Consider the following 11,689-nt stretch of genomic DNA (forward strand, 5'->3'; position numbering starts at 1 on the left):
AAACGAAATTTCCAAGACGTGAATTGATGTGCACATATTATGAATTCTTTTGCATTCCTTTTTCCCCGTGTTTTTTTAAAGGAATTGTTGACAAACCTATAGTGAACGTGCAAGATGGTCAACTGAGCTACGTTTAATTGACATCCAGAAGCATTATTACATATATCAATATTAACAATGGATTTGTACCTTTGTTTTCTTGGACAACATATATAAAAATGATATTGCTTTTTGATCACGTGACTGTGTACTGTTCACAACACCGCTGATATTTCGGTGATGACAGATAGGACGATTTCTCAGTTTAAATCTTGACTATGTACCTGTGTATTTATCTCCGCGAATTCTGATCACTGAGTGACCCGTGATGTTTACATCCGGGAATTCCTGGAGGAAAGCGAGAAGACCTAGTCTATCCACACGACAATTTTAGATCTATTGAATATCCTTGGAAACTACTTTAAATGTACAAATTGTGAATTTCAGGGAAGAAGTTTGACGGAATTCGGGAACACACCTGTTGAACACATGTTTACAGATTGATGTAAATCTATTCAAATATGATACTTAGCATAATACTGCTCTGCCGTCCGTCACACAAATGTCACCAAAGTCGGCTATTACGATGAATACGACGTAAGCGAACAAAATACACATTAAATTAATCTATCAGTAATGGAATAATATTGAAGACATATCATGGTGATTTAAATGACAATATGACAAGAGTGGCATATTTGATAAAGAGTAAAAGTGTCGATGTAATTTTGATTTTGTTACTCGGCCAGCTAAATCCCAGTTTAACTACCTTTTACTTGAACTTCGAATAAACTATAAATGTACATCCACGTATGTACATTTATTTATTTATTTATTTATTTATTTATTTATTTATTTATTTACAGTCAGGCAATGACCTACTATATATCTTGCCTTGATGTCCCATGAGAAAGAATATTGATTCGAAACGGGACTGTTTCACTCGCTCCTTACACCCTTCTACATACACGTATGGACAGCTTTCGATCGATCTAGTATTGACCTGTATGGGCTTATGTAAATTTGTGACGGTATTTTCTTTTACACCATTCTGGTAAATTTAGAATGAATATTGAAATAGAAACATCCGCCGATGTAAACCAACTCCTGTCGTTTTAAAAGGTAACATTTACACACACAGTGTCACTGTAGTATCAAACAACACCACCGGAAAGAAAGAACAAAGGCTGTCACTTTTAATTTGGAAAAAAAATTGTAAACTTGTTTGAGGTTTCAAGAGTAATCCTGTACTTCGCAAGCATCAAACAATGTGCAATCTGTCAAGGAGTGTTTGATTATTCCCTTAAACTAACAAATACTGGAAATACAGCATGGCAGTATGTATGAATTGATGTTTGATATTTTCTCATTTAATATTGATATTTCTTATTTGTAATTATTTGCCGCTCAGCGGATTACAAAATTGATAAACTATTACTCAAACAGAGAAACGTATATATAAACTTGATGTAGCTTTCGGGATTTGCTGTTCGAATCGTCGAGTTGTATATCTTGTGGTCGAAACTGGTGATTCGTACAATCGTAAGTATATACACATTTTATCGATAGTAACTTGAAATATCGTTTGATAACCTATCTAGCCGTGGCAGTGGAAATGGAAAAAAAGAGCTTTGATTTGGAACAACTTTTCTTCGAATATGAATTTTTGGACTGAATTTTTCTATATGATTGAATGGTAAAACGTATACCAGGATGGTTGGTTGGTGCGATAGAAATGTTAAATGTAATACCTATTTTGAACCAGTATCGGAATTTTGAAAGAACTCATAAAAGAATTAATCGTGTTAGGAAAAACGTAAGGTTTGGTACATATTCTTCCCATATTGTCATAATTAAATGTGATGTGGTATAACATGAAAGGGGAACCATTCAGTTTGTTACATTTTTCGTAACATTCCAAATTATTTCCATATTGCCCAAATTACACCGGGGGAAAACTGATTCTATAACGATCATACTCTTATATGGTACATTCCTTTATTTTTCCAACTAAATAAAAAAGAATTCAATGCAGAAATTTAAGTAGAAAACAGATGGACTTTACGACGATTTTCACATCAACGTGGTGGCCGTTTTCCTTGTCAATGCAGATGTCAGTGTTTTACTTTCTTGTCAATGTTCAAAGCAAGGTATCTCTTATTGTCTAAGCAATTGTCACTTGTTCACATCAGTTTACTTACATAGCTTTGCATTTGACTTTCAGGAGTGGCAAAATGAAGACAACATTGCTGTTAGTTTTGGTAATGAGCCTCTGCTGTTATGCTGTTGACTTTGAAGCTCAAGAATTTCATGATGACGGTGAAAACGCAATCGAAACCAGAGATATAGATGAAGATATTGAGGATGAAGATGAGGGCTTTACAAGGGAAGGCAGGAATCTATATCTTCCAGATAAAGGACCATGTAACGGCGACTGCAACTGCGAGGACGGCGCACCAGGTCAAAAGGGGCAGAAGGGCCAGAGAGGTTGCACTGGTCAGAAGGGACTAAAAGGACAGAGGGGACCAAAAGGCTTTAGAGGTCGCAAAGGAAAGGATGGTAAGGATGGAAAAGACGGTCACAAAGGTGACACAGGAGATAAAGGCCCTAAGGGATGTACTGGACTAAAGGGATGTCAAGGAAACAAAGGCGAACCGGGTTATCCATGTAATTGCGACGTGAAGAAAGTCGCTTTCGCAGCAAAACGTACGGCGGATCCTTACTGTGGGGCAGAAGCGATTATCACCTTCAATGAGGTGAGCGTCAATATCGGCGATGCCTTCGACCCTGATACGGGCATATTTACCGCACGTTGTGATGGCTACTACTTCTTTACGTTCAATGCCAGAAAACCTATCACAGAAACTTCTATTCAGGTCGACTTGAAGTTAAATGGTGCCACCAAACTGTCTATCAATGAGTTGGATGATCACAGACAACATGGTGACACAGGGAGTATCAGCTGTATTCTGGACCTGGACACAAATGACCAAGTCTACTTGGAGTTAGTGGTTGGGGAATCCGTAGAAGTGGGACCATTCAAACCCCTGGCATTCACAGGCTTCATACTGTATGAAAACCCTGGCGGTCACGGCTACTAGATAAATGGAAGACGTTACTGTACAATAGTTTCAATAACTCCAAATTCAAAATACTACATCATTTGGTTGTGGTGTCTTATGTATTTCATTTCCAAATCCAAAAATGCAAGAAAGTTAGGCCCAAATATTGAAGACAAGTGATAAATTAAGAAATAATGAAAATAGAACTCTTATTATTTGAAAATTTAAAATCGCAAAGAGCTAACAAAACCAAATACCGAACTGTACAATTCTTATTGCCAGTAATTTTGATTACAAGAGTATATTTCACAATGAGCAGAATATACAACCTGTATTTCAATAATTTTGGCAAAAAACTAAGTATTAGGTGAACAATAACCCGAAATATCAGCCACATGTTCATCTCTTTATGTAATAGCATTTGGATTTGAATTTGTACTCAGTAAAAAAAGTATCTTGATGCTTGCAAATAAATCTACCCATGCATATGAATACCTTCGTTTGTATGTTTTGTGGTTTAATGTATGTTCGAGTCGGATGCTAGGAAAAAGGAGTTGTCATATACAAGCCCTCCTTTATCAATTATATGAATGTTGAAGAAAGAAACATACATATTGGTCAATATTTGTTCTTGGTAGTATTTGAAATTAAGTCAGGTCTTTCATTTAATGGTATATTTAGAACGCGAATATGTCTGTCTGTCTGTCTGTCTGTCTGTCTGTCTGTCTGTCTGTCTGTCTGTCTGTCTGTCCACCCACGTGCGTGCATGTGTGTTAATGTATATATATATATATATATATATATATATATATATATATATATATATATATATATATATATATATATATATATATATATATATGTATGTATGTATGTATGTATGTATGTATGTATGTATGTATTCTCCCCCTTACAAAGGTAACTTCGTGATTACTTCATTAAAAGATTGGTATATTTGAACAAATACAACAATACACTGTACAACGGGTTGTTAGAGTCAGTGGCTGAGTGGTTAAACCACTTGCCTCTTCCCATATGCGGTCAGGATTAAATTTACCACGTTGAAAGTAAGAAGAGTGTCGTTCAGTTGACTCTACCGAACAACGCAGGTTTTCCATGGGTACTCTGGTTTCCTCCTGCACTAACACTGAACTCTCCTGTTATTGGGCAATGCCTGTTGGATGGTACATAATAAATAAACAAATACAAAATCCGGAATTTGGTAATACTAATCTGTTTTCAGTTAAAATCTACCGTAACAGCCCTTCATACCAAGAATATACATTTATTATAATAGGAACGTTCAACTGTAAGCAGACATTTTGAAATGCATCTAGTAATTAATTAATTAATTAATTAATTAATTAATTAATTAATTAATTGATTGATTGAAAAACTGAATTAAAGTACAGATGCAGTGTGTATTCACGCCTGGAACACTCTCTGGTCCATTTTTTTTAATGTTCTCAGCAAATGTGATACATTTCACATCATAATATTATAGTTTTGCTTATCTCTTTCAAGACGTACAGCAAAACAATAATTGTTATCCAAGGTTTTTGAAATGTTGCATTTTTATCAGCAAAATGTCAGAAAAGTCTAAGAAAATTGAAAAAACCCACCAAATAGATCAGAAGGTTTTAGGGATAAAACTTTATCGTTTTGAAGGACTAATGTGTGGCAGTCTCCAAGTTTAGTATATAGTGAGGGTGTGGGGTTTTGAAAAGAGAAACACATTTTCTGCGACCGGAAAATTATAAATTGATAGGGCTATATATCGCTCGCTATCCAACTAATGATCTAAACAACATAAAAGGATAGTCATCTTCTGCAGGGATGTCAAGAAGTGCACATGAAAAAATGGTTGGGATCACCAAGAAATAGTTTGCATGTTTTCCAGTTGTAACTCTCAAAGTAGCCATATCGATGACAAATGGGTATTTATTTTTGATTGTTTTTATTCAGAATACATCTTTACTACTTGTTTTCCTACTTGAAATGAAAGGTGAAACAACATACACCAAGTCCTTGTTTGGAACTCAATACATGGCAAGACATTAAAAATGTATAAAATATTTGCTATTGAACGTACAGTACCAAGCTTTTCTCAGACTGACAGTTTCTAGCTTTTTGTTTTGAGAAATGAAAAAAAGAAAAATATACTCAAAAAAAGGGTGAAACAACATATACCAAGTCCTCGTTTGTAACTCAATACATTGCAAAACATTAAAAATGTGTAAAAAGTTTGTTATTGAACGTATTAAGCTTTTCTGACACTTTCTAGCTTTTGTGCACTTTGTTACAAACAAGGAATTGGTATATGATGTTTCACATTTTTTCAAATAGGAAAACATAGAAGAGTTGTTTTATGAATAAGAAATCCCAAATAAATACAAATTGTCATCCATAAGGCCACCTCAATTTGTACAAAGGAAGTAAGACTTACGTCATAATGATAATATAATAGACCAACACATGTGTGTAATAGTTTGTCTGATATATTTGATTCTAACATAGACGATTGCATCAATAAGAATTCGCAAATTGATCTAAATGTGCTCCGTGTTTTAAGTCTACATATTATGTTTTCATCGTTTTAATGAAACCAATAATAACTCCGGATGCTAAGAACAAATTCTCTTGAGATCAGAAACCACGTTTTTATAGATATGTAACGACTCGTAAATCAATACTGCCAGAATATATATATAGACATATCACCACTCTCTAGGACGAGATCATATGAATCATATTAGCACAGACTGGCAATATGTGAATTGATGCTCGACTAGATTCCATTCAATATTAGATTTTCACATTGATATTTATTTGATATTATTTGTACAATATTTGATACATATTGCTGAAAAGGGATGACAACTATAAATGCTCAATGCGAAACATTGCCATCATGCAGACTTTCATCTTATACACCTATTGGCCTATAACTAGTTTGTCTGTGCATGTAAGTATAATACAATCAGTACATCTTTTTTAGTGTTTAGTGTTTTACTTTGAAAGTTTTTATCCATCCCCTGTGATATAGTCTTCACGTATCACAAAAGAGACCAGAACATAATATCGCAATAAGAAAGGCATTTTCTCAGTCTTCAAATTTATTCAAAGTCATTTGCTTCTTGCCGGTCAACACCATCGAAGTTCTAGAATTCGTCTCACAAGCAACACACATATATCAAAATCAGGATTGAGCTTCTGTTTTCCTACAAATTATTGCTTATATTGTAGTCTATTTCATAACATATGTACATTTTGTGTTGCTTTTGGTTACAAGAGATGAACCCTGAGATTAATATAAAGGCAAGTTAGGCGATAGCTTTGAATTACACTAGTTCTGAAAAAGCGTTCTGAAAAAAAGTTTTTTTTTATCAAACACAGGTAAATATTGATCGTACTAGCAGTTACCACAATTCCATCGTAGTTTTCATCATTTGGAAAATCATGAACGTTTACGTCATCCGAGACTTGACTAGATCCATATAGTCGATTGTTTGCAACCGTACCAACTTTATATTGACTGTATTTTATACGTCAGAAACGGAAAATGATCATCTTTAGTAAGAATGATGTCGAGTCGGACAATAAAATGTAGCTGTAAAAATATATCAAATTATAACAACTTCATGTGAATGTAAGGTCACACACGTTTGGTGAAGCAGAAAGTTAACAAAATAACCTGACCACATAACAAAGCATTCCATCTGATATTAAGTTGTATCGTCTGTTTTGTATCGCTATAATTTCTACATTATGTAAAGCAAAGTGAAAGTTAATATTTTTTACTTTGATTTATTTTGTTACATTTCAGATTTGTCAAAATGAAGACAGTGTTGCTTCTCGTTTTGGCAATGGGTCATTACTGTTATGCTGCAAATCTGCACCTAGTAGATCCGGCATTTCATGTTGATGACAATGATGACAACCATATTGAGAACGATATCCGTGTCAGAGATACAGAAGCTTTAGACTTCATGGAAGACGATATCATTAATGAAGTAGAGAGAGATCTGAGTGTTGAAAAGGATGACGATAATGATGAAGTACAGAGAGATCTGAGTGCTGATAAGGACGACGATAATGACGAAGTGGAGAGAGATCTGAGTGCTGATAAGGACGACGATAATGATGAAGTAGAGAGAGATCTGAGTGCTGATAAGGACGACGATAATGACGAAGTGGAGAGAGATCTGAGTGCTGATAAGGACGACAATAATGACGAAGTGGAGAGAGATCTGAGTGCTGATAAGGACGACGATAATGACGAAGTGGAGAGAGATCTGAGTGCTGATAAGGACGACGATAATGATGAAGTAGAGAGAGATCTGAGTGCTGATAAGGACGACGATAATGCAATAGATAAAAGATCGTCATATGGTCGTCACAAGGGCTGCACTGGATGTAAAGGTGGTAACAAGGGCGGCCATTCCAAAGGATGCAAGCCTGGGCCGCCTGGTCCGAAGGGAAGCAGAGGTCAGAAAGGATGTAAAGGTCAAAAAGGACAGAAGGGACTGAGGGGACAAAAAGGATGGAGGGGATTGAAAGGACCTGTCGGACCAATCGGACCAGTGGGACCAGCAGGTCCTAAAGGCATGACCGGATGGAAGGGTCCTAAAGGACCACCGGGTATGAAGGGGCAGAAAGGAGGAAAAGGTAACCCTGGCCGCTCATGTAATTGCAATCGAAAGAAAATTGCATTCACTGCATTGCGTACATCGAATGCAGGTAATATTGGAAACCAACAAGTCATCAAATTCACTACGAACTTGATAAACCTTGGTGATGATTTCAACAAGGCTACCGGTATATTCACCGCTCCGTGTACAGGTCTTTACTTTTTCTCGTTCAATGCGAGGAAAACCAAACACGCGACCACACTTCAAGTCGATCTGAGGTTAAACGGAAACACCATGGTATCTATCCATGAAACTGATGACCACCATGGCGACACTGGGAGCGTTAGCTGTCACCTGAGAATGAAGGCAGGTGATAAAGTGTTCTTGGTGTTGGTAGAAGGAAGCTGTCTGGATGTTGGACCGAAAAACCCAATCGTGTTTTCTGGACATTTATTGTATGAAGATTAAATTGTAACGACAGACGCTGCAAACGGACACGATTACTTGAATTATGTACGATTCTAATATTTGGTTTTTCTAAATACTTGTAGACGCAATACATTGTTTTGTCGACCTTCAGCAAAATTAAGTACCAATATGTAAACGTACGTAGGAATCTGAATTCTTTAATTTAGCAGACATTCGTGATCTTTACTGTAGTACACTGTTCATAAAACTTGACCATGATCATGCTGTCGCCGTTACCAACGTGAATATTTAGTCACTAAACATTGTTAACACCATGGATGCTCACAGTGGTAGTATTATTGATTATTAAAAAGTAACTTCTTTGCTAATTAGATTTCCAGATTTCATCAATGTATTTGACCAATCACGTAAAGATGCACCTAGCTGTAACTCGAGTTTTATTTTTGTCGATCAGACAACAATAATATACTCATTGATAATTCTTAAAATGCCAATAGTTAGTCACTATATGCATTTTAATAAGGTATCGATTTTATCCTATCCATACATTAGTAGAGCAACATATTGAAATCGTGATCGTATTGGGAAGTTGATTTGTGGTTGTGGACCAAGAATTTATTTTATTGGATTTGATTGTATTTAGTGATCCATTATGTGTACAGCCACACGTCGTATGTGTTTACCCACAGGTGATGCAATACTGTTCATGATGTACGATATCAGGAGGAATTCGAAGTCAAGATATCTAACAAAACAGTTTTAACAACTACTCCAGTTACAGCTTATGTAAAATAGAAGATTGGTAAATGTTTGATGTTTTGAAACCACCGGCAAAATGTTATTCTATTTATTATCATTCTATTTGTAGATGTTTGTGTGTCGGTATTCTGTATCCTGAATAAACTTCATAAGCATGCAACTGTTTTGTCTCGCTTCATTTATCTACATGTATGCAGTGACTATGTTTCTCACTGTTTCTAACCAAATGCAAATATTTTTTTCGTTGAATTGTCACAGCTTTTTGCTAACGACATATTTATTCATTTGAAAAAAAGACTCATCAGGTAACCAATCATGTTAAGCCTGAATTGTTTGGTTCTAGTTACCTGACCTCACCTAGTTTTTCACGCCGACCCTGACCTTATATTTTAAGTATTCGAGAAAAATTACAATAGAATCGCGAAAAGTGTGAAGTCTTGCAAGAAATAGTGGATGCAGAAACTGACATCGACTTAAAAAGACAATACAAGACTGTTCTTCCAATCTGTAGTGGCTGTACATCTGATGAGAAGAAACTAATAACACAGAGACCATATGGAAAACAACGGTAAATATAATTACTTGATGTAGACACTCACATATGAAAAAATGTTTAAAATAAAATGAAATAAAAAATCTATCTACTATACTAAAAGTGAGCGTAATCGGAACCACGAATTATTTTTGTTAAGCCTCAGACAGACAGACAGACAGACAGACAGAGACAGTGATACGGATAGAGAGAAACAGACATTGGTAGAGACATACACAGAGCGCGAGACCTCACTGAACTGAAGTGAGACAAACAATGCGGTAACCACAGTTTCCTTGTCATATTGTAAATGCATTATTAGGTAGTGTCAGTAGACCACACTCATTTAATCTAGATACACTTTATTAATGAATAAGCCTGATACTTCTTAATCTTGCTATCTTTAAGCTTCCCCAATCGCCAAACGGTAACGGCCGCTATGACCACATCAAACAGTATATTTTTTTGTCTGCACTACTGTCCAGGTAAATTAAATACACGTGAATTCAATACAAATGGGATAATTTATATACCACACATACAGTCAACCAAAGTCAACCAAAGTGAGATTTTGACGATTTTCAGGGTTGATTGGTCGACGACACCACGGTTGTGGACACTTGAAGTCTTGATACTTGACGATTCATGGCGTGCTGGTGTGCTGCAAAACTACTCAACCCGATAATGTAACTTAGATTTAGGATTCAAGTAGTTTTAGTATCCTGAATTGTATCAAGATGCTTTCTCCTTTGGCATTAAATTTTAATCAACGGAACTTCAAACCTTGACAAAGTGTGAATTTATCCAGTGTGTTCCAACTTACGATTCTGTGTACCTCGAGATGCAAAGTTGAGTGTTTCCCCCTTCCAAGAGGTATATCCCCCGGCAATCCAGTACTTTTACAACAGTAGGTTTCAAATGTAGTTATTGATGACATTTCTGAGATCACTATTTCAAACTGATTAAACATACGTTTGTTTCTTTAATGAAATTCCATCTGGCTTTTACGAAAGACTTCAGATACATGTAGTTTGCACTGTGTTCTGTGTAACCTTTTAATACCATATATAATCCCAAACTATTGACTGATTGATCAAATTTATTTGATTGTTTGACTGATTGGCTGTGGACGGTTACTGATTACTTTGCCTGTCTTAGACTGTATACAGCTACCCTAACACATATTTTGTAATACGTATACAAGTAACATAATGGTATGGTTCGATTACGAATGGCAACCTCGGTCGCCCAACTGTCTGAGAAAGTGACATTCTACAGATACGTACCCCTTCAAAACAATCAATTGTGAACGTGAACTATTATTTAAAGAGGCCATATAAAACTGTTCTCATCAAATGATGGAATGTAATACTTGTCTCTGTACTTGCAACATGCTGTGCCAAGTGTTATTAATCCAATTCAGTTGTTTGTAACAGGTTCATTCGACAATGTATCGATATATCGGCGGTTGTATGTTGTACTGGGTAACCTTTGAAGATTAGTTGATCTAAAATTTTCCTCGCCACTAAACGATGTCTGAGGGTCATCGTATCATACATAATCGTGAATTATTCTGACGCAAACAGCTAGAAACATTATTTTGTTTACTTTTGGGGTTTTTCGTCTGTCATTTAATTGTTTTGCGAATTTGTCTATTTTGATGTGTACAAACGTGACCGATGGTACCAACAGAAACAATTATGAGTGCTGTGTAAACATTCATATTTAAATGTCACTTACTGTTTGTGTTTACATTTGACAGAATATCATTGCTATGGATGTGATCTAAATCTCTCAAGTGTTATAGACATAGTATCTGGTATGTAGACAGCAAATATTGTATAATCATGATATGGTTGACTATGCACGGATTATGTGTCACATTTTGTTTTAATTGTGATTGGAGGTTATAAAATGCAGTGCTGGGTTTAAAATACATTAACTCTGCTATTGGAGTAAAGTAAGACGGTCTAAGGTATAAGGAATCCCCTGTAAGTACACGTAGTTTGCTATTTTGAATCTTAACATCATCCGCCTATTCGGATTTAGCTCATGTTGGCCAAACGTAGATACTTAGCCTATGTAATCGATTTCCGCACCCAAGACGAGGGATAGAAGTTTATTTTTGCCTTTTTTCATTCCTTTCCAGAACCTAATTCTAAACAACCGACTTATTCCACAAATTAGTTTCACCCCTGTCCCGAATTATTTGATAGCGATAAAGCCAGATATATTCT

At 35.7% G+C, this 11,689-nt stretch overlaps 3 protein-coding genes across 3 annotated transcripts in view; all 3 read left to right on the forward strand.

Annotated features, from left to right (window-relative positions):
• Positions 1-2,273: 2,273 nt before the first annotated feature.
• On the forward strand, positions 2,274-3,336 carry LOC144433092 (uncharacterized). The gene has a single exon (XM_078121402.1). The coding sequence runs from the start codon at positions 2,274-2,276 to the stop codon at positions 3,138-3,140; it is 867 nt and encodes a 288-aa protein (XP_077977528.1). The 3' UTR covers positions 3,141-3,336.
• Positions 3,337-6,937: 3,601 nt separating this feature from the next.
• Positions 6,938-8,200, forward strand: LOC144433093 (uncharacterized). Its single transcript, XM_078121403.1, has one exon. It carries the CDS (start codon positions 6,938-6,940, stop codon positions 8,198-8,200), a length of 1,263 nt encoding a protein of 420 aa, XP_077977529.1.
• A 3,146-nt stretch (positions 8,201-11,346) lies between these two features.
• LOC144433423 (uncharacterized) overlaps positions 11,347-11,689 on the forward strand; it is a 2,285-nt gene continuing 1,942 nt past the window's right edge. The window contains exon 1 of the mRNA XM_078121739.1: positions 11,347-11,443. The gene's annotated coding sequence lies outside the window, so the exon portion shown is untranslated. The remainder of the gene's footprint in view (positions 11,444-11,689) is intronic.

Source organism: Glandiceps talaboti, chromosome 3, assembly GCF_964340395.1.
Source record: "Glandiceps talaboti chromosome 3, keGlaTala1.1, whole genome shotgun sequence".
In the NCBI taxonomy this organism is placed as follows: Eukaryota; Metazoa; Hemichordata; class Enteropneusta; family Spengelidae; genus Glandiceps; species Glandiceps talaboti.